This window comes from Taudactylus pleione, unplaced genomic scaffold (assembly GCF_031769625.1).
Source record: "Taudactylus pleione unplaced genomic scaffold, aTauple2 ptg000753l, whole genome shotgun sequence".
Taxonomy (NCBI): domain Eukaryota; kingdom Metazoa; phylum Chordata; class Amphibia; order Anura; family Myobatrachidae; genus Taudactylus; species Taudactylus pleione.
This window is the reverse complement of record NW_028285155.1, coordinates 70,307-96,911: the sequence shown is the minus strand read 5'-3', so window position 1 is coordinate 96,911 and position 26,605 is coordinate 70,307. Positions and strand designations below refer to the sequence as shown.

Sequence of the window (26,605 nt, the reverse complement as noted above, 5' to 3'; positions counted from 1 at the left end):
GGCGGGTCTGGGTTGAATGGCGTAAGGGGCGGGTCTGGGGTGAATGGCATAAGGGGCGTGTATGGCGTAAGGGGCGTGTATGGATTGTATGGTGTAAGGAGTGTGTACGGGGAAGTGTATAGCGTAAGGGGCGTGTACGGGGAAGTGTATGGTGTAAGGGGGTGTGTCCGGGGTGTAAGGGTCGTGTTCGGAGTGTATGGTGTAAGGGGGTGTGTCCGGGGTGTAAGGGACGTGTTCGGAGTGTATGGTGTAAGGGGCGTGGCGTGTCCTTGATGTAAGGGGCGTGTCCGGGGTGCAGGGTGTAAGGAGGTGTGTCCGGGGGGGTGTATGGCGCAAGGGGGTGTGTCCGTGGGAGTGTATGGCATAAGGGGGTGTGTCCGGGGGGTGTATGGCGTAAGGGTGTGTGTCCGGGGGGTGTATGGCGTAAGGGTGTGTGTCCGGGGGGGTGTATGTCGTAAGGGGGTGTGTCCGTGGGGGTGTATGTCGTAAGGGGGTGTGTCCGTGGGGGTGTTTGGCGTAAGGGGTGTGTATGTAGTGTATGGCGTAAAGGGGTGTGTCCGGGGGGGTGTATGGCGTAAGGGGGTGTGTCCGGGGGGGTGTATGGCGTAAGGGGGTGTGTCCGGGGGGGTGTATGGCGTAAGGGGGTGTGTATGTAGTGTATGGCGTAAGGGGGTGTGTATGTAGTGTATGGCGTAAGGGGGTGTGTATGTAGTGTATGGCGTAAGGGGGTGTGTATGTAGTGTATGGCGTAAGGGGGTGTGTATGTAGTGTATGGCGTAAAGGGGTGTGTATGTAGTGTATGGCGTAAAGGGGTGTGTCCGGGGGGGTGTATGGCGTAAGGGGTTGTGTCTGGGGGGGTGTATGGCGTAAGGGGGTGTGTATGTAGTGTATGGCGTAAGGGGGTGTGTATGTAGTGTATGGCGTAAGGGGGTGTGTATGTAGTGTATGGCGTAAGGGGGTGTGTATGTAGTGTATGGCGTAAGGGGGTGTGTATGTAGTGTATGGCGTAAGGGGGTGTGTATGTAGTGTATGGCGTAAGGGGGTGTGTATGTAGTGTATGGCGTAAAGGGGGTGTGTATGTAGTGTATGGCGTAAAGGGGGTGTGTATGGCGTAAAGGGGTGTGTATGTAGTGTATGGCGTAAAGGGGTGTGTATGTAGTGTATGGCGTAAAGGGGTGTGTATGTAGTGTATGGCGTAAAGGGGTGTGTATGTAGTGTATGGCGTAAAGGGGTGTGTATGGCGTAAAGGGGCGTGTAAGGGGCTTGTCTGGAGAGTATGGCGTGTAAGGAGCTTGTCTGGAGTGTATGGCGTAAGGGGCGTGTAAGGGGCTTGTCTGGAGTGTATGGCGTAAGGGGCGTGTAAGGGGCTTGTCTGGAGTGTATGGCGTAAAGGGGCGTGTAAGGGGCTTGTCTGGAGTGTATGGCGTAAAGGGGCTTGTAAGGGGCTTGTCTGGAGTGTATGGCATAAGGGGCTTGTCTGGAGTGTATGGCGTAAGGGGCGTGTAAGGGGCTTGTCTGGAGTGTATGGCGTAAGGGGCTTGTCTGGAGTGTATGGTGTAAGGGGCGTGTCCGGGGCTTGTCTGGAGTGTATGGCGTAAGGGGCGTGTCCGGGGCTTGTCTGGAGTGTATGGCGTAAGGGGCTTGTCTGGAGTGTATGGCGTAAAGGGGCGTGTAAGGGGCTTGTCCGGAGTGTATGGCGTAAGGGGCGTGTCCGGGGCTTGTCCGGGGTGTATGGCGTAAGGGGCGTGTCCGGGGTGTAAGGAGGGTGTGTTTTGCTGAGCTGGGGTTCCTGTTGTGCAGATCAGACTAGGGTGTTGGTGGGTGGGGGTCTCATGCATCTCACCCAATCACCCAGCGGCTGTCTCTGCAGTAAAATGAGGGAGGGGGTAATGTAGTGGAGGGAAGGGATGGGTTTATATAGCTTGGTACACTGCACAGCGAGCTGTCTCCTGCTGCTGCCTATACAATACGTGGTCTCCTGCACATCTTCCTCTGTCAGAGATGCCGGAGTGTTGGGACGGGGTGAGTTACACCATATTAGGGTGTCACATTTATATACAGGTCCCTAGTCCAGCTGTGATCACTGCACTGGGCTTTCTCCAAGGTCATACACAGCTGGCAATGTCACTGAGGGACAGAGCCATGGGCTGACGATCTGCATCGATCTCTACACGAGGACATAAATGCTCTGCAGCATATTGTCCTGCTGAGATTCCTCTATATACAGCATAAAAATGAGATGTGTACATTATAAATAAGCAATCATCTGCAGACCTTAGTTTCTACAATGCTCTGCAGGGCTGTGTGTTTGTAGCTTAATCAGAATTAGAAAAGGCTCTTGTTATGTTTCTCACACTCGTGGCAATGTACCATCAGCGTTTTGTATTCCCGTCACTAAGAGGAGAGGATATAGCCGATTCCTTACCCTGTATATGGGGCTGGTGCCCTGTATATGGGAGAGGGCTGGTGCCCTGTATATGGGAGAGGGCTGGTGCTGTGCCCTGTATATGGGAGAGGGCTGGTACTGTGTATATGGGAGAGGGCTGGTGCTGTGCCCTGTATATGGGAGAGGGCTGGTGCTGTGCCCTGTATATGGGAGAGGGCTGGTGCTGTGCCCTGTATATGGGAGAGGGCTGGTGCCCTGTATATGGGAGAGGGCTGGTGCCGTGTATATGGGAGAGGGCTGGTGCTGTGCCCTGTATATGGGAGAGGGCTGGTGCTGTGCCCTGTATATGGGAGAGGGCTGGTGCTGTGCCCTGTATATGGAGAGGGCTGGTGCTGTGCCCTGTATATGGGAGAGGGCTGGTGCTGTGCCCTGTATATGGGAGAGGGCTGGTGCTGTGCCCTGTATATGGGAGAGGGCTGGTGCTGTGCCCTGTATATGGGAGAGGGCTGGTGCTGTGCCCTGTATATGGGAGAGGGCTGGTGCTGTGCCCTGTATATGGGAGAGGGCTGGTGCTGTGCCCTGTATATGGGAGAGGGCTGGTGCCCTGTATATGGGAGAGGGCTGGTGCCCTGTATATGGGAGATGGCTGGTGCTGTGCCCTGTATATGGGAGAGGGCTGGTGCTGTGCCCTGTATATGGGAGAGGGCTGGTGCTGTGTATATGGTAGAGGGCTGGTGCTGTGCCCTGTATATGGGAGAGGGCTGGTGCTGTGCCCTGTATATGGGAGAGGGCTGGTGCTGTGCCCTGTATATGGGAGAGGGCTGGTGCTGTGCCCTGTATATGGGAGAGGGCTGGTGCTGTGCCCTGTATATGGGAGAGGGCTGGTGCTGTGCCCTGTATATGGGAGAGGGCTGGTGCTGTGCCCTGTATATGGGAGAGGGCTGGTGCTGTGCCCTGTATATGGGAGAGGGCTGGTGCTGTGCCCTGTATATGGGAGAGGGCTGGTGCTGTGCCCTGTATATGGGAGAGGGCTGGTGCTGTGCCCTGTATATGGGAGAGGGCTGGTGCTGTGCCCTGTATATGGGAGAGGGCTGGTGCTGTGCCCTGTATATGGGAGAGGGCTGGTGCTGTGCCCTGTATATGGGAGAGGGCTGGTGCTGTGCCCTGTATATGGGAGAGGGCTGGTGCTGTGCCCTGTATATGGGAGAGGGCTGGTGCTGTGCCCTGTATATGGGAGAGGGCTGGTACCGTGCCCTGTATGTGGGAGAGGGCTGGTACCGTGCCCTGTATGTGGGAGAGGGCTGGTGCTGTGCCCTGTATGTGGGAGAGGGCTGGTGCTGTGCCCTGTATGTTGGAGAGGGCTGGTGCTGTGCCGTGTATGTGGGAGAGGGCTGGTGCTGTGCCGTGTATATGGGAGAGGGCCGGTGCTGTGCCGTGTATATGGGAGAGGGCTGGTGCTGTACCCTGTATATGACTGCCAGCCTGTAAGTGCAGAGACCCCCAGCTGTAGGAGAGAAGTCACTGTCACAGGTTTATTCTCACTTGTTACTGTTGCTGTGTAGCTGCTGCAGCGCCTCTTTGGTAGTGACTTGTGTCTGATTCTTCCTTTACCACCTACTCAGGAGTGTAGGGTTAGAGGCAGCATCATGGGAGTGACACAGGTCAGACGGGAGATGGATTAGGGTGTTATACAGCAGGTATACAGAGTAGGATGATAGATGAGCATTGCTGGGAGTGACACAGGTCAGACGGGAGAAGGATTATGGTGTTATACAGCAGGTATACAGAGTAGGATGATAGATAAGCATTGCTGGGAGTGACACAGGTCAGACGGGAGATGGATTAGGGTGTTGTACAGCAGGTATACAGAGTAGAATGATAGATGTGCATTGCTGGGAGTGACACAGGTCAGACGGGAGATGGATTATGGTGTTATACAGCAGGTATACAGAGTAGGATGGTAGATGTGCATTGCTGGGAGTGACACAGGTCACACGGGAGATGGATTAGGATGGTATACTGCAGGTATACAGAGTAGGATGGTAGATGTGCATTGCTGGGAGTAACTCAGGTCAGACGGGAGATGGATTAGGGTGTTATACAGCAGGTATACAGAGTAGGATGATAGATGTGCATTGCTGGGAGTGACACAGGTCAGACGGGAGAAGGATTAGGATGGTATACTGCAGGTATACAGAGTAGGATGATAGATGTGCATTGCTGAGAAGGAGATGTGCACACACAGGTTCATGTGCTCTGTACCCAGCGGCAGCCAATCAGCACTAGATGTGACTGCGCCCGACTGCAGGTCATTCCTCCCCTGATTAGTCATGTGGATGGAAATCTCATCACTACCCAGAGACATAGGCCCCATTCAGAGGCGGTCGCAAGAAGCAATCGCTCTGTCTGAATGAGGGCGGCCGCTTCTTTTTCATATACACTCAGTGACGGGCTGTTATACATTGTACACATATACACTCAGTGACGGGCTGTTATACATTGTACACATATACACTCAGTGACGGGCTGTTATACATTGTACACATATACACTCAGTGACGGGCTGTTATACATTGTACACATATACACTCAGTGACGGGCTGTTATACATTGTACACATATACACTCAGTGACGGGCTGTTATACATTGTACCCATATACACTCAGTGACGTACATACCATTTATACATTGTACACATATACACTCAGTGACGTACATACCATTTATACATTGTACACATATACACTCAGTGACGGGCTGTTATACATTGTACACATATACACTCAGTGCTGTACATACCATTTATACATTGTACACATATACACTCAGTGACGGGCTGTTATACATTGTACACATATACACTCAGTGACGGGCTGTTATACATTGTACACATATACACTCAGTGACGGGCTGTTATACATTGTACACATATACACTCAGTGACGGGCTGTTATACATTGTACACATATACACTCAGTGACGGGCTGTTATGCATTGTACACATATACACTCAGTGACGGACATACCATTTATACATTGTACACATATACACTCAGTGACGGACATACCATTTATACATTGTACACATATACACTCAGTGACGGGCTGTTATACATTGTACACATATACACTCAGTGACGGGCTGTTATACATTGTACACGTATACACTCAGTGACGGGCTGTTATACATTGTACACATATACACTCTGCTGTACATACCATTTATACATTGTACACATATACACTCAGTGACGGGCTGTTATACATTGTACACATATACACTCAGTGCTGTACATTCCATTTATACATTGTACACATATACACTCAGTGACGGGCTGTTACACATTGTACACATATACACTCAGTGACGGGCTGTTATACATTGTACACATATACACTCAGTGACGGGCTGTTACACATTGTACACATATACACTCAGTGCTGTACATACCATTTATACATTGTACACATATACACTCAGTGACGGGCTGTTATACATTGTACACAAATACACTCAGTGCTGTACATACCATTTATACATTGTACACATATACACTCAGTGACGGGCTGTTATACATTGTACACATATACACTCAGTGCTGTACATACCATTTATACATTGTACACATATACATTCAGTGACGGGCTGTTATACATTGTACACATATACACTCAGTGATGGGCTGTTATACATTGTACACATATACACTCAGTGACGGGCTGTTATACATTGTACACATATACACTCAGTGACGGGCTGTTATACATTGTACACATATACACTCAGTGCTGTACATACCATTTATACATTGTACACATATACACTCAGTGACGGGCTGTTATACATTGTACACATATACACTCAGTGACGGGCTGTTATACATTGTACACATATACACTCAGTGCTGTACATACCATTTATACATTGTACACATATACACTCAGTGACGGGCTGTTATACATTGTACACATATACACTCAGTGCTGTACATACCATTTATACATTGTACACATATACACTCAGTGACGGGCTGTTATACATTGTACACATATACACTCAGTGCTGTACATACCATTTATACATTGTACACATATACACTCAGTGACGGGCTGTTATACATTGTACACATATACACTCAGTGACGGGCTGTTATACATTGTACACATATACACTCAGTGACGGGCTGTTATACATTGTACACATATACACTCAGTGACGGGCTGTTATACATTGTACACATATACACTCAGTGCTGTACATACCATTTATACATTGTACACATATACACTCAGTGACGGGCTGTTATACATTGTACACAAATACACTCAGTGCTGTACATACCATTTATACATTGTACACATATACACTCAGTGACGGGCTGTTATACATTGTACACATATACACTCAGTGCTGTACATACCATTTATACATTGTACACATATACACTCAGTGACGGGCTGTTATACATTGTACACATATACACTCAGTGATGGGCTGTTATACATTGTACACATATACACTCAGTGACGGGCTGTTATACATTGTACACATATACACTCAGTGACGGGCTGTTATACATTGTACACATATACACTCAGTGACGGGCTGTTATACATTGTACACATATACACTCAGTGACGGGCTGTTATACATTGTACACATATACACTCAGTGCTGTACATACCATTTATACATTGTACACATATACACTCAGTGACGGGCTGTTATACATTGTACACATATACACTCAGTGACGGGCTGTTATACATTGTACACATATACACTCAGTGACGGGCTGTTATACATTGTACACATACACTCAGTGCTGTACATTCCATTTATACATTGTACACATATACACTCAGTGACGGGCTGTTATACATTGTACACATATACACTCAGTGACGGGCTGTTATACATTGTACACATATACACTCAGTGACGGGCTGTTATACATTGTACACATATACACTCAGTGCTGTACATTCCATTTATACATTGTACACATATACACTCAGTGACGAGCTGTTATACATTGTACACATATACACTCAGTGACGGGCTGTTATACATTGTACACAAATACACTCAGTGCTGTACATACCATTTATACATTGTACACATATACACTCAGTGACAGGCTGTTATACATTGTACACATATACACTCAGTGACGGGCTGTTATACATTGTACACATATACACTCAGTGACGGGCTGTTATACATTGTACACATATACACTCAGTGACGTACATACCATTTATACATTGTACACATATACACTCAGTGACGGGCTGTTATACATTGTACACATATACACTCAGTGACGGGCTGTTATACATTGTACACATATACACTCAGTGACGTACATACCATTTATACATTGTACACATATACACTCAGTGACGGGCTGTTATACATTGTACACATATACACTCAGTGATGGGCTGTTATACATTGTACACATATACACTCAGTGACGGGCTGTTATACATTGTACACATATACACTCAGTGCTGTACATACCATTTATACATTGTACACATATACACTCAGTGATGGGCTGTTATACATTGTACACATATACACTCAGTGACGGGCTGTTATACATTGTACACATATACACTCAGTGATGGGCTGTTATACATTGTACACATATACACTCAGTGACGGGCTGTTATACATTGTACACATATACACTCAGTGACGGGCTGTTATACATTGTACACGTATACACTCAGTGACGGGCTGTTATACATTGTACACGTATACACTCAGTGACGGGCTGTTATACATTGTACACGTATACACTCAGTGACGGGCTGTTATACATTGTACACGTATACACTCAGTGCTGTACATACCATTTATACATTGTACACATATACACTCAGTGACGGGCTGTTATACATTGTACACATATACACTCAGTGACGGGCTGTTATACATTGTACACATATACACTCAGTGACGGGCTGTTATACATTGTACACATATACACTCAGTGACGGGCTGTTATACATTGTACACATATACACTCAGTGACGGGCTGTTATACATTGTACACATATACACTCAGTGACGGGCTGTTATACATTGTACACATATACACACAGTGACGGGCTGTTATACATTGTACACATATACACTCAGTGCTGTACATACCATTTATACATTGTACACATATACACTCAGTGACGGGCTGTTATACATTGTACACATATACACTCAGTGACGGGCTGTTATACATTGTACACATATACACTCAGTGACGGGCTGTTATACATTGTACACATATACACTCAGTGCTGTACATTCCATTTATACATTGTACACATATACACTCAGTGACGAGCTGTTATACATTGTACACATATACACTCAGTGACGGGCTGTTATACATTGTACACAAATACTCAGTGCTGTACATACCATTTATACATTGTACACATATACACTCAGTGACGGGCTGTTATACATTGTACACATATACACTCAGTGACGGGCTGTTATACATTGTACACATATACACTCAGTGACGGGCTGTTATACATTGTACACATATACACTCAGTGACGGGCTGTTATACATTGTACACATATACACTCAGTGACGGGCTGTTATACATTGTACACATATACACTCAGTGACGGGCTGTTATACATTGTACACATATACACTCAGTGACGGGCTGTTATACATTGTACACATATACACTCAGTGACGGGCTGTTATACATTGTACACATATACACTCAGTGACGGGCTGTTATACATTGTACACATATACACTCAGTGACGGGCTGTTATACATTGTACACATATACACTCAGTGACGGGCTGTTATACATTGTACACATATACACTCAGTGCTGTACATACCATTTATACATTGTACACATATACACTCAGTGACGGGCTGTTATACATTGTACACATATACACTCAGTGACGGGCTGTTATACATTGTACACATATACACTCAGTGACGGGCTGTTATACATTGTACACATATACACTCAGTGACGGGCTGTTATACATTGTACACATATACACTCAGTGACGTACATTCCATTTATACATTGTACACATATACACTCAGTGACGGGCTGTTATACATTGTACACATATACACTCAGTGATGGGCTGTTATACATTGTACACATATACACTCAGTGCTGTACATTCCATTTATACATTGTACACATATACACTCAGTGACGGGCTGTTATACATTGTACACATATACATTCAGTGACTGGCTGTTATTCATTGTACACATATACACTCAGTGACGGGCTGTTATACATTGTACACATATACACTCAGTGACGGGCTGTTATACATTGTAAACATATACACTCAGTGACGGGCTGTTATACATTGTACACATATACACTCAGTGATGGGCTGTTATACATTGTACACATATACACTCAGTGACGGGCTGTTATACATTGTACACATATACACTCAGTGACGGGCTGTTATACATTGTACACATATACACTCAGTGACGGGCTGTTATACATTGTACACGTATACACTCAGTGACGGGCTGTTATACATTGTACACGTATACACTCAGTGACGGGCTGTTATACATTGTACACGTATACACTCAGTGCTGTACATACCATTTATACATTGTACACATATACACTCAGTGACGGGCTGTTATACATTGTACACATATACACTCAGTGACGGGCTGTTATACATTGTACACATATACACTCAGTGACGGGCTGTTATACATTGTACACATATACACTCAGTGACGGGCTGTTATACATTGTACACATATACACTCAGTGACGGGCTGTTATACATTGTACACATATACACTCAGTGACGGGCTGTTATACATTGTACACATATACACACAGTGACGGGCTGTTATACATTGTACACATATACACTCAGTGCTGTACATACCATTTATACATTGTACACATATACACTCAGTGACGGGCTGTTATACATTGTACACATATACACTCAGTGACGGGCTGTTATACATTGTACACATATACACTCGGTGACGGGCTGTTATACATTGTACACATATACACTCAGTGCTGTACATTCCATTTATACATTGTACACATATACACTCAGTGACGAGCTGTTATACATTGTACACATATACACTCAGTGACGGGCTGTTATACATTGTACACAAATACTCAGTGCTGTACATACCATTTATACATTGTACACATATACACTCAGTGACGGGCTGTTATACATTGTACACATATACACTCAGTGACGGGCTGTTATACATTGTACACATATACACTCAGTGACGGGCTGTTATACATTGTACACATATACACTCAGTGACGGGCTGTTATACATTGTACACATATACACTCAGTGACGGGCTGTTATACATTGTACACATATACACTCAGTGACGGGCTGTTATACATTGTACACATATACACTCAGTGCTGTACATACCATTTATACATTGTACACATATACACTCAGTGACGGGCTGTTATACATTGTACACATATACACTCAGTGACGGGCTGTTATACATTGTACACATATACACTCAGTGACGGGCTGTTATACATTGTACACATATACACTCAGTGCTGTACATTCCATTTATACATTGTACACATACACACTCAGTGACGGGCTGTTATACATTGTACACATATACACTCAGTGATGGGCTGTTATACATTGTACACATATACACTCAGTGACGGGCTGTTATACATTGTACACATATACACTCAGTGACGGGCTGTTATACATTGTACACATATACATTCAGTGACTGGCTGTTATTCATTGTACACATATACACTCAGTGACGGGCTGTTATACATTGTACACATATACACTCAGTGACGGGCTGTTATACATTGTAAACATATACACTCAGTGACGGGCTGTTATACATTGTACACATATACACTCAGTGACGTACATACCATTTATACATTGTACACATATACACTCAGTGACGGGCTGTTATACATTGTACACATATACACTCAGTGACGGGCTGTTATACATTGTACACATATACACTCAGTGCTGTACATTCCATTTATACATTGTACACTTATACACTCAGTGACGGGCTGTTACACATTGTACACATATACACTCAGTGCTGTACATACCATTTATACATTGTACACATATACACTCAGTGACGGGCTGTTATACATTGTACACATATACACTCAGTGACGGGCTGTTATACATTGTACACGTATACACTCAGTGACGGGCTGTTATACATTGTACACGTATACACTCAGTGACGGGCTGTTATACATTGTACACGTATACACTCAGTGACGGGCTGTTATACATTGTACACGTATACACTCAGTGACGGGCTGTTATACATTGTACACGTATACACTCAGTGCTGTACATACCATTTATACATTGTACACATATACACTCAGTGCTGTACATACCATTTATACATTGTACACATATACACTCAGTGACGGGCTGTTATACATTGTACACATATACACTCAGTGCTGTACATACCATTTATACATTGTACACATATACACTCAGTGACGGGCTGTTATACATTGTACACATATACACTCAGTGACGTACATACCATTTATACATTGTACACATATACACTCAGTGACGGGCTGTTATACATTGTACACATATACACTCAGTGACGGGCTGTTATACATTGTACACATATACACTCAGTGCTGTACATTCCATTTATACATTGTACACATATACACTCAGTGACGAGCTGTTATACATTGTACACACATACACTCAGTGACGGGCTGTTATACATTGTACACAAATACACTCAGTGCTGTACATACCATTTATACATTGTACACATATACACTCAGTGACGGGCTGTTATACATTGTACACATATACACTCAGTGATGGGCTGTTATACATTGTACACATATACACTCAGTGACGGGCTGTTATACATTGTACACATATACACTCAGTGCTGTACATTCCATTTATACATTGTACACATATATACTCAGTGACGGGCTGTTACACATTGTACACATATACACTCAGTGCTGTACATACCATTTATACATTGTACACATATACACTCAGTGACGGGCTGTTATACATTGTACACATATACACTCAGTGACGGGCTGTTATACATTGTACACATATACACTCAGTGACGGGCTGCTATACATTGTACACATATACACTCAGTGACGTACATACCATTTATACATTGTACACATATACACTCAGTGACGGGCTGTTATACATTGTACACATATACACTCAGTGACGGGCTGTTATACATTGTACACATATACACTCAGTGCTGTACATACCATTTATACATTGTACACATATACACTCAGTGACGGGCTGTTATACATTGTACACATATACACTCAGTGACGGGCTGTTATACATTGTACACATATACACTCAGTGACGGGCTGTTATACATTGTACACATACACTCAGTGCTGTACATTCCATTTATACATTGTACACATATACACTCAGTGACGGGCTGTTATACATTTTACACATATACACTCAGTGATGGGCTGTTATACATTGTACACATATACACTCAGTGACGGGCTGTTATACATTGTACACATATACACTCAGTGACGGGCTGTTATACATTGTACACATATACACTCAGTGCTGTACATTCCATTTATACATTGTACACATATACACTCAGTGACGAGCTGTTATACATTGTACACATATACACTCAGTGACGGGCTGTTATACATTGTACACAAATACACTCAGTGCTGTACATACCATTTATACATTGTACACATATACACTCAGTGACAGGCTGTTATACATTGTACACATATACACTCAGTGACGGGCTGTTATACATTGTACACATATACACTCAGTGACGGGCTGTTATACATTGTACACATATACACTCAGTGACGTACATACCATTTATACATTGTACACATATACACTCAGTGACGGGCTGTTATACATTGTACACATATACACTCAGTGACGGGCTGTTATACATTGTACACATATACACTCAGTGACGTACATACCATTTATACATTGTACACATATACACTCAGTGATGGGCTGTTATACATTGTACACATATACACTCAGTGACGGGCTGTTATACATTGTACACATATACACTCAGTGCTGTACATTCCATTTATACATTGTACACATATATACTCAGTGACGGGCTGTTACACATTGTACACATATACACTCAGTGCTGTACATACCATTTATACATTGTACACATATACACTCAGTGACGGGCTGTTATACATTGTACACATATACACTCAGTGACGGGCTGTTATACATTGTACACATATACACTCAGTGACGGGCTGTTATACATTGTACACATATACACTCAGTGACGTACATACCATTTATACATTGTACACATATACACTCAGTGACTGGCTGTTATACATTGTACACATATACACTCAGTGATGGGCTGTTATACATTGTACACATATACACTCAGTGACGGGCTGTTATACATTGTACACATATACACTCAGTGACGGGCTGTTATACATTGTACACATATACACTCAGTGACGGGCTGTTATACATTGTACACATATACACTCAGTGACGGGCTGTTATACATTGTACACATATACACTCAGTGATGGGCTGTTATACATTGTACACATATACACTCAGTGACGGGCTGTTATACATTGTACACATATACACTCAGTGACGGGCTGTTATACATTGTACACATATACACTCAGTGACGGGCTGTTATACATTGTACACGTATACACTCAGTGACGGGCTGTTATACATTGTACACGTATACACTCAGTGACGGGCTGTTATACATTGTACACGTATACACTCAGTGCTGTACATACCATTTATACATTGTACACATATACACTCAGTGACGGGCTGTTATACATTGTACACATATACACTCAGTGACGGGCTGTTATACATTGTACACATATACACTCAGTGACGGGCTGTTATACATTGTACACATATACACTCAGTGACGGGCTGTTATACATTGTACACATATACACTCAGTGACGGGCTGTTATACATTGTACACATATACACTCAGTGCTGTACATACCATTTATACATTGTACACATATACACTCAGTGACGGGCTGTTATACATTGTACACATATACACTCAGTGACGGGCTGTTATACATTGTACACATATACACTCAGTGACGGGCTGTTATACATTGTACACATACACTCAGTGCTGTACATTCCATTTATACATTGTACACATATACACTCAGTGACGGGCTGTTATACATTTTACACATATACACTCAGTGACGGGCTGTTATACATTGTACACATATACACTCAGTGACGGGCTGTTATACATTGTACACATATACACTCAGTGACGGGCTGTTATACATTGTACACATATACACTCAGTGCTGTACATTCCATTTATACATTGTACACATATACACTCAGTGACGAGCTGTTATACATTGTACACACATACACTCAGTGACGGGCTGTTATACATTGTACACAAATACACTCAGTGCTGTACATACCATTTATACATTGTACACATATACACTCAGTGACAGGCTGTTATACATTGTACACATATACACTCAGTGACGGGCTGTTATACATTGTACACATATACACTCAGTGACGGGCTGTTATACATTGTACACGTATACACTCAGTGACGGGCTGTTATACATTGTACACATATACACTCAGTGACGTACATACCATTTATACATTGTACACATATACACTCAGTGACGTACATACCATTTATACATTGTACACATATACACTCAGTGACGTACATACCATTTATACATTGTACACATATACACTCAGTGACGGGCTGTTATACATTGTACACGTATACACTCAGTGACGGGCTGTTATACATTGTACACGTATACACTCAGTGACGGGCTGTTATACATTGTACACATATACACTCAGTGACGTACATACCATTTATACATTGTACACATATACACTCAGTGACGGGCTGTTATACATTGTACACATATACACTCAGTGATGGGCTGTTATACATTGTACACATATACACTCAGTGACGGGCTGTTATACATTGTACACATATACACTCAGTGACGGGCTGTTATACATTGTACACATATACACTCAGTGCTGTACATTCCATTTATACATTGTACACTTATACACTCAGTGACGGGCTGTTACACATTGTACACATGTACACTCAGTGCTGTACATACCATTTATACATTGTACACATATACACTCAGTGACGGGCTGTTATACATTGTACACATATACACTCAGTGACGGGCTGTTATACATTGTACACATATACACTCAGTGACGGGCTGTTATACATTGTACACATATACACTCAGTGACGGGCTGTTATACATTGTACACATATACACTCAGTGACGGGCTGTTATACATTGTACACATATACACTCAGTGACGGGCTGTTATACATTGTACACATATACACTCAGTGACGGGCTGTTATACATTGTACACATATACACTCAGTGACGGGCTGTTATACATTGTACACATATACACTCAGTGACGTACATACCATTTATACATTGTACACATATATACACTCAGTGACGTACATACCATTTATACATTGTACACATATACACTCAGTGACGGGCTGTTATACATTGTACACATATACACTCAGTGACGGGCTGTTATACATTGTACACATATACACTCAGTGACGGGCTGTTATACATTGTACACGTATACACTCAGTGACGGGCTGTTATACATTGTACACATATACACTCAGTGCTGTACATTCCATTTATACATTTTACACATATACACTCAGTGACGGGCTGTTATACATTGTACACATATACACTCAGTGATGGGCTGTTATATATTGTACACAAATACACTCAGTGCTGTACATTCCATTTATACATTGTACACATATACACTCAGTGACGGGCTGTTATACATTGTACACATATACACTCAGTGACGGTCTGTTATACATTTTACACATATACACTCAGTGACGGGCTGTTACACATTGTACACATATACACTCAGTGACGGGCTGTTACACATTGTACACATATACACTCAGTGCTGTACATACCATTTATACATTGTACACATATACACTCAGTGACGGGCTGTTATACATTGTACACATATACACTCAGTGACGGGCTGTTATACATTGTACACAAATACACTCAGTGCTGTACATTCCATTTATACATTGTACACATATACACTCAGTGACGGGCTGTTATACATTGTACACATATACACTCAGTGATGGGCTGTTATATATTGTACACAAATACACTCAGTGCTGTACATTCCATTTATACATTGTACACATATACACTCAGTGACGGGCTGTTACACATTGTACACATATACACTCAGTGCTGTACATACCATTTATACATTGTACACATATACACTCAGTGACGGGCTGTTATACATTGTACACATATACACTCAGTGACGGGCTGTTATACATTGTACACATATACACTCAGTGACGGGCTGTTATACATTGTACACATATACACTCAGTGACGGGCTGTTATACATTGTACACATATACACTCAGTGACGGGCTGTTATACATTGTACACATATACACTCAGTGCTGTACATACCATTTATACATTGTACACATATACACTCAGTGACGGGCTGTTATACATTGTACACATATACACTCAGTGACGGGCTGTTATACATTGTACACATATACACTCAGTGACGGGCTGTTATACATTGTACACATATACACTCAGTGACGGGCTGTTATACATTGTACACATATACACTCAGTGCTGTACATTCCATTTATACATTGTACACATATACACTCAGTGACGGGCTGTTATACATTGTACACATATACACTCAGTGATGGGCTGTTATACATTGTACACATATACACTCAGTGACGGGCTGTTATACATTGTACACATATACACTCAGTGACGGGCTGTTATACATTGTACACATATACACTCAGTGCTGTACATTCCATTTATACATTGTACACATATATACTCAGTGACGGGCTGTTACACATTGTACACATATACACTCAGTGCTGTACATACCATTTATACATTGTACACATATACACTCAGTGACGGGCTGTTATACATTGTACACATATACACTCAGTGACGGGCTGTTATACATTGTACACATATACACTCAGTGACGTACATACCATTTATACATTGTACACATATACACTCAGTGACGGGCTGTTATACATTGTACACATATACACTCAGTGATGGGCTGTTATACATTGTACACATATACACTCAGTGACGGGCTGTTATACATTGTACACATATACACTCAGTGACGGGCTGTTATACATTGTACACATATACACTCAGTGACGGGCTGTTATACATTGTACACATATACACTCAGTGACGGGCTGTTATACATTGTACACATATACACTCAGTGACGGGCTGTTATACATTGTACACATATACACTCAGTGACGGGCTGTTATACATTGTACACATATACACTCAGTGACGGGCTGTTATACATTGTACACATATACACTCAGTGCTGTACATACCATTTATACATTGTACACATATACACTCAGTGACGGGCTGTTATACATTGTACACATATACACTCAGTGACGGGCTGTTATACATTGTACACATATACACTCAGTGACGGGCTGTTATACATTGTACACATATACACTCAGTGACTGGCTGTTATACATTGTACACATATACACTCAGTGCTGTACATTCCATTTATACATTGTACACATATACACTCAGTGACGGGCTGTTATACATTGTACACATATACACTCAGTGATGGGCTGTTATACATTGTACACATATACACTCAGTGACGGGCTGTTATACATTGTACACATATACACTCAGTGACGGGCTGTTATACATTGTACACATATACACTCAGTGCTGTACATTCCATTTATACATTGTACACATATACACTGTGACGGGCTGTTATACATTGTACACATATACATTCAGTGATGGGCTGTTATACATTGTACACATATACACTCAGTGACGGGCTGTTATACATTGTACACATACACTCAGTGCTGTACATTCCATTTATACATTGTACACATATACACTCAGTGACGGGCTGTTATACATTTTACACATATACACTCAGTGATGGGCTATTATACATTGTACACATATACACTCAGTGACGGGCTGTTATACATTGTACACATATACACTCAGTGACGGGCTGTTATACATTGTACACATATACACTCAGTGCTGTACATTCCATTTATACATTGTACACATATACACTCAGTGACGAGCTGTTATACATTGTACACATATACACTCAGTGACGGGCTGTTATACATTGTACACAAATACACTCAGTGCTGTACATACCATTTATACATTGTACACATATACACTCAGTGACAGGCTGTTATACATTGTACACATATACACTCAGTGACGGGCTGTTATACATTGTACACATATACACTCAGTGACGGGCTGTTATACATTGTACACATATACACTCAGTGACGTACATACCATTTATACATTGTACACATATACACTCAGTGACGGGCTGTTATACATTGTACACATATACACTCAGTGACGGGCTGTTATACATTGTACACATATACACTCAGTGACGTACATACCATTTATACATTGTACACATATACACTCAGTGACGGGCTGTTATACATTGTACACATATACACTCAGTGATGGGCTGTTATACATTGTACACATATACACTCAGTGACGGGCTGTTATACATTGTACACATATACACTCAGTGATGGGCTGTTATACATTGTACACATATACACTCAGTGACGGGCTGTTATACATTGTACACATATACACTCAGTGACGGGCTGTTATACATTGTACACATATACACTCAGTGACGGGCTGTTATACATTGTACACGTATACACTCAGTGACGGGCTGTTATACATTGTACACGTATACACTCAGTGACGGGCTGTTATACATTGTACACGTATACACTCAGTGCTGTACATACCATTTATACATTGTACACATATACACTCAGTGACGGGCTGTTATACATTGTACACATATACACTCAGTGACGGGCTGTTATACATTGTACACATATACACTCAGTGACGGGCTGTTATACATTGTACACATATACACTCAGTGACGGGCTGTTATACATTGTACACATATACACTCAGTGACGGGCTGTTATACATTGTACACATATACACTCAGTGACGGGCTGTTATACATTGTACACATATACACTCAGTGACGGGCTGTTATACATTGTACACATATACACTCAGTGCTGTACATACCATTTATACATTGTACACATATACACTCAGTGACGGGCTGTTATACATTGTACACATATACACTCAGTGACGGGCTGTTATACATTGTACACATATACACTCAGTGACGGGCTGTTATACATTGTACACATATACACTCAGTGCTGTACATTCCATTTATACATTGTACACATATACACTCAGTGACGAGCTGTTATACATTGTACACATATACACTCAGTGACGGGCTGTTATACATTGTACACAAATACTCAGTGCTGTACATACCATTTATACATTGTACACATATACACTCAGTGACGGGCTGTTATACATTGTACACATATACACTCAGTGACGGGCTGTTATACATTGTACACATATACACTCAGTGACGGGCTGTTATACATTGTACACATATACACTCAGTGACGGGCTGTTATACATTGTACACATATACACTCAGTGACGGGCTGTTATACATTGTACACATATACACTCAGTGACGGGCTGTTATACATTGTACACATATACACTCAGTGACGGGCTGTTATACATTGTACACATATACACACAGTGACGGGCTGTTATACATTGTACACATATACACTCAGTGCTGTACATACCATTTATACATTGTACACATATACACTCAGTGACGGGCTGTTATACATTGTACACATATACACTCAGTGACGGGCTGTTATACATTGTACACATATACACTCGGTGACGGGCTGTTATACATTGTACACATATACACTCAGTGCTGTACATTCCATTTATACATTGTACACATATACACTCAGTGACGAGCTGTTATACATTGTACACATATACACTCAGTGACGGGCTGTTATACATTGTACACAATTACTCAGTGCTGTACATACCATTTATACATTGTACACATATACACTCAGTGACGGGCTGTTATACATTGTACACATATACACTCAGTGACGGGCTGTTATACATTGTACACATATACACTCAGTGACGGGCTGTTATACATTGTACACATATACACTCAGTGACGGGCTGTTATACATTGTACACATATACACTCAGTGACGGGCTGTTATACATTGTACACATATACACTCAGTGACGGGCTGTTATACATTGTACACATATACACTCAGTGACGGGCTGTTATACATTGTACACATATACACTCAGTGACGGGCTGTTATACATTGTACACATATACACTCAGTGACGGGCTGTTATACATTGTACACATATACACTCAGTGCTGTACATACCATTTATACATTGTACACATATACACTCAGTGACGGGCTGTTATACATTGTACACATATACACTCAGTGACGGGCTGTTATACATTGTAAACATATACACTCAGTGACGGGCTGTTATACATTGTACACATATACACTCAGTGACGTACATACCATTTATACATTGTACACATATACACTCAGTGACGGGCTGTTATACATTGTACACATATACACTCAGTGACGGGCTGTTATACATTGTACACATATACACTCAGTGCTGTACATTCCATTTATACATTGTACACTTATACACTCAGTGACGGGCTGTTACACATTGTACACATATACACTCAGTGCTGTACATACCATTTATACATTGTACACATATACACTCAGTGACGGGCTGTTATACATTGTACACATATACACTCAGTGACGGGCTGTTATACATTGTACACGTATACACTCAGTGACGGGCTGTTATACATTGTACACGTATACACTCAGTGACGGGCTGTTATACATTGTACACGTATACACTCAGTGACGGGCTGTTATACATTGTACACGTATACACTCAGTGACGGGCTGTTATACATTGTACACGTATACACTCAGTGCTGTACATACCATTTATACATTGTACACATATACACTCAGTGCTGTACATACCATTTATACATTGTACACATATACACTCAGTGACGGGCTGTTATACATTGTACACATATACACTCAGTGCTGTACATACCATTTATACATTGTACACATATACACTCAGTGATGGGCTGTTATACATTGTACACATATACACTCAGTGCTGTACATACCATTTATACATTGTACACATATACACTCAGTGACGGGCTGTTATACATTGTACACATATACACTCAGTGACGTACATACCATTTATACATTGTACACATATACACTCAGTGACGGGCTGTTATACATTGTACACATATACACTCAGTGACGGGCTGTTATACATTGTACACATATACACTCAGTGCTGTACATTCCATTTATACATTGTACACATATACACTCAGTGACGAGCTGTTATACATTGTACACACATACACTCAGTGACGGGCTGTTATACATTGTACACAAATACACTCAGTGCTGTACATACCATTTATACATTGTACACATATACACTCAGTGACGGGCTGTTATACATTGTACACATATACACTCAGTGACGGGCTGTTATACATTGTACACATATACACTCAGTGCTGTACATTCCATTTATACATTGTACACATATATACTCAGTGACGGGCTGTTACACATTGTACACATATACACTCAGTGCTGTACATACCATTTATACATTGTACACATATACACTCAGTGACGGGCTGTTATACATTGTACACATATACACTCAGTGACGGGCTGTTATACATTGTACACATATACACTCAGTGACGGGCTGCTATACATTGTACACATATACACTCAGTGACGTACATACCATTTATACATTGTACACATATACACTCAGTGACGGGCTGTTATACATTGTACACATATACACTCAGTGACGGGCTGTTATACATTGTACACATATACACTCAGTGCTGTACATACCATTTATACATTGTACACATATACACTCAGTGACGGGCTGTTATACATTGTACACATATACACTCAGTGACGGGCTGTTATACATTGTACACATATACACTCAGTGACGGGCTGTTATACATTGTACACATATACACTCAGTGACGGGCTGTTATACATTGTACACATACACTCAGTGCTGTACATTCCATTTATACATTGTACACATATACACTCAGTGACGGGCTGTTATACATTTTACACATATACACTCAGTGATGGGCTGTTATACATTGTACACATATACACTCAGTGACGGGCTGTTATACATTGTACACATATACACTCAGTGACGGGCTGTTATACATTGTACACATATACACTCAGTGCTGTACATTCCATTTATACATTGTACACATATACACTCAGTGACGAGCTGTTATACATTGTACACATATACACTCAGTGACGGGCTGTTATACATTGTACACAAATACACTCAGTGCTGTACATACCATTTATACATTGTACACATATACACTCAGTGACGGGCTGTTATACATTGTACACATATACACTCAGTGACGGGCTGTTATACATTGTACACATATACACTCAGTGACGTACATACCATTTATACATTGTACACATATACACTCAGTGACGGGCTGTTATACATTGTACACATATACACTCAGTGACGGGCTGTTATACATTGTACACATATACACTCAGTGACGTACATACCATTTATACATTGTACACATATACACTCAGTGATGGGCTGTTATACATTGTACACATATACACTCAGTGACGGGCTGTTATACATTGTACACATATACACTCAGTGCTGTACATTCCATTTATACATTGTACACATATATACTCAGTGACGGGCTGTTACACATTGTACACATATACACTCAGTGCTGTACATACCATTTATACATTGTACACATATACACTCAGTGACGGGCTGTTATACATTGTACACATATACACTCAGTGACGGGCTGTTATACATTGTACACATATACACTCAGTGACGGGCTGTTATACATTGTACACATATACACTCAGTGACGTACATACCATTTATACATTGTACACATATACACTCAGTGACTGGCTGTTATACATTGTACACATATACACTCAGTGATGGGCTGTTATACATTGTACACATATACACTCAGTGACGGGCTGTTATACATTGTACACATATACACTCAGTGACGGGCTGTTATACATTGTACACATATACACTCAGTGACGGGCTGTTATACATTGTACACATATACACTCAGTGACGGGCTGTTATACATTGTACACATATACACTCAGTGATGGGCTGTTATACATTGTACACATATACACTCAGTGACGGGCTGTTATACATTGTACACATATACACTCAGTGACGGGCTGTTATACATTGTACACATATACACTCAGTGACGGGCTGTTATACATTGTACACGTATACACTCAGTGCTGTACATACCATTTATACATTGTACACATATACACTCAGTGACGGGCTGTTATACATTGTACACATATACACTCAGTGACGGGCTGTTATACATTGTACACATATACACTCAGTGACGTACATACCATTTATACATTGTACACATATACACTCAGTGACGGGCTGTTATACATTGTACACATATACACTCAGTGACGGGCTGTTATACATTGTACACATATACACTCAGTGACGTACATACCATTTATACATTGTACACATATACACTCAGTGATGGGCTGTTATACATTGTACACATATACACTCAGTGACGGGCTGTTATACATTGTACACATATACACTCAGTGCTGTACATTCCATTTATACATTGTACACATATATACTCAGTGACGGGCTGTTACACATTGTACACATATACACTCAGTGCTGTACATACCATTTATACATTGTACACATATACACTCAGTGACGGGCTGTTATACATTGTACACATATACACTCAGTGACGGGCTGTTATACATTGTACACATATACACTCAGTGACGGGCTGTTATACATTGTACACATATACACTCAGTGCTGTACATACCATTTATACATTGTACACATATACACTCAGTGACGGGCTGTTATACATTGTACACATATACACTCAGTGACGGGCTGTTATACATTGTACACATATACACTCAGTGACGGGCTGTTATACATTGTACACATACACTCAGTGCTGTACATTCCATTTATACATTGTACACATATACACTCAGTGACGGGCTGTTATACATTTTACACATATACACTCAGTGACGGGCTGTTATACATTGTACACATATACACTCAGTGCTGTACATTCCATTTATACATTGTACACATATACACTCAGTGACGGGCTGTTATACATTGTACACATATACACTCAGTGCTGTACATTCCATTTATACATTGTACACATATATACTCAGTGACGGGCTGTTACACATTGTACACATATACACTCAGTGCTGTACATACCATTTATACATTGTACACATATAAACTCAGTGACGGGTTGTTATACATTGTACACATATACACTCAGTGACGGGCTGTTATACATTGTACACATATACACTCAGTGACGTACATACCATTTATACATTGTACACATATACACTCAGTGACGGGCTGTTATACATTGTACACATATACACTCAGTGATGGGCTGTTATACATTGTACACATATACACTCAGTGACGGGCTGTTATACATTGTACACATATACACTCAGTGACGGGCTGTTATACATTGTACACATATACACTCAGTGACGGGCTGTTATACATTGTACACATATACACTCAGTGACGGGCTGTTATACATTGTACACATATACACTCAGTGACGGGCTGTTATACATTGTACACATATACACTCAGTGACGGGCTGTTATACATTGTACACATATACACTCAGTGACGGGCTGTTATACATTGTACACATATACACTCAGTGACGGGCTGTTATACATTGTACACATATACACTCAGTGACGGGCTGTTATACATTGTACACATATACACTCAGTGCTGTACATACCATTTATACATTGTACACATATACACTCAGTGACGGGCTGTTATACATTGTACACATATACACTCAGTGACGGGCTGTTATACATTGTACACATATACACTCAGTGACGGGCTGTTATACATTGTACACATATACACTCAGTGACTGGCTGTTATACATTGTACACATATACACTCAGTGCTGTACATTCCATTTATACATTGTACACATATACACTCAGTGACGGGCTGTTATACATTGTACACATATACACTCAGTGATGGGCTGTTATACATTGTACACATATACACTCAGTGACGGGCTGTTATACATTGTACACATATACACTCAGTGACGGGCTGTTATACATTGTACACATATACACTCAGTGCTGTACATTCCATTTATACATTGTACACATATACACTGTGACGGGCTGTTATACATTGTACACATATACATTCAGTGACTGGCTGTTATTCATTGTACACATATACACTCAGTGATGGGCTGTTATACATTGTACACATATACACTCAGTGACGGGCTGTTATACATTGTAAACATATACACTCAGTGACGGGCTGTTATACATTGTACACATATACACTCAGTGACGTACATACCATTTATACATTGTACACATATACACTCAGTGACGGGCTGTTATACATTGTACACATATACACTCAGTGACGGGCTGTTATACATTGTACACATATACACTCAGTGCTGTACATTCCATTTATACATTGTACACTTATACACTCAGTGACGGGCTGTTACACATTGTACACATATACACTCAGTGCTGTACATACCATTTATACATTGTACACATATACACTCAGTGACGGGCTGTTATACATTGTACACATATACACTCAGTGACGGGCTGTTATACATTGTAC

The 26,605-nt window shown here is 41.5% G+C and overlaps 1 protein-coding gene across 1 annotated transcript in view; it reads left to right on the top strand.

Annotated features, from left to right (window-relative positions):
• Positions 1 to 1,916: 1,916 nt before the first annotated feature.
• Positions 1,917 to 26,605, top strand: part of LOC148477067 (protein NDRG4-like) — an 84,556-nt gene continuing 59,867 nt past the window's right edge. The window contains exon 1 of the mRNA XM_088457288.1: positions 1,917 to 2,022. Coding sequence (XP_088313414.1) covers positions 2,002 to 2,022 — 21 coding nt within the window. The 5' untranslated portion in view covers positions 1,917 to 2,001. The remainder of the gene's footprint in view (positions 2,023 to 26,605) is intronic.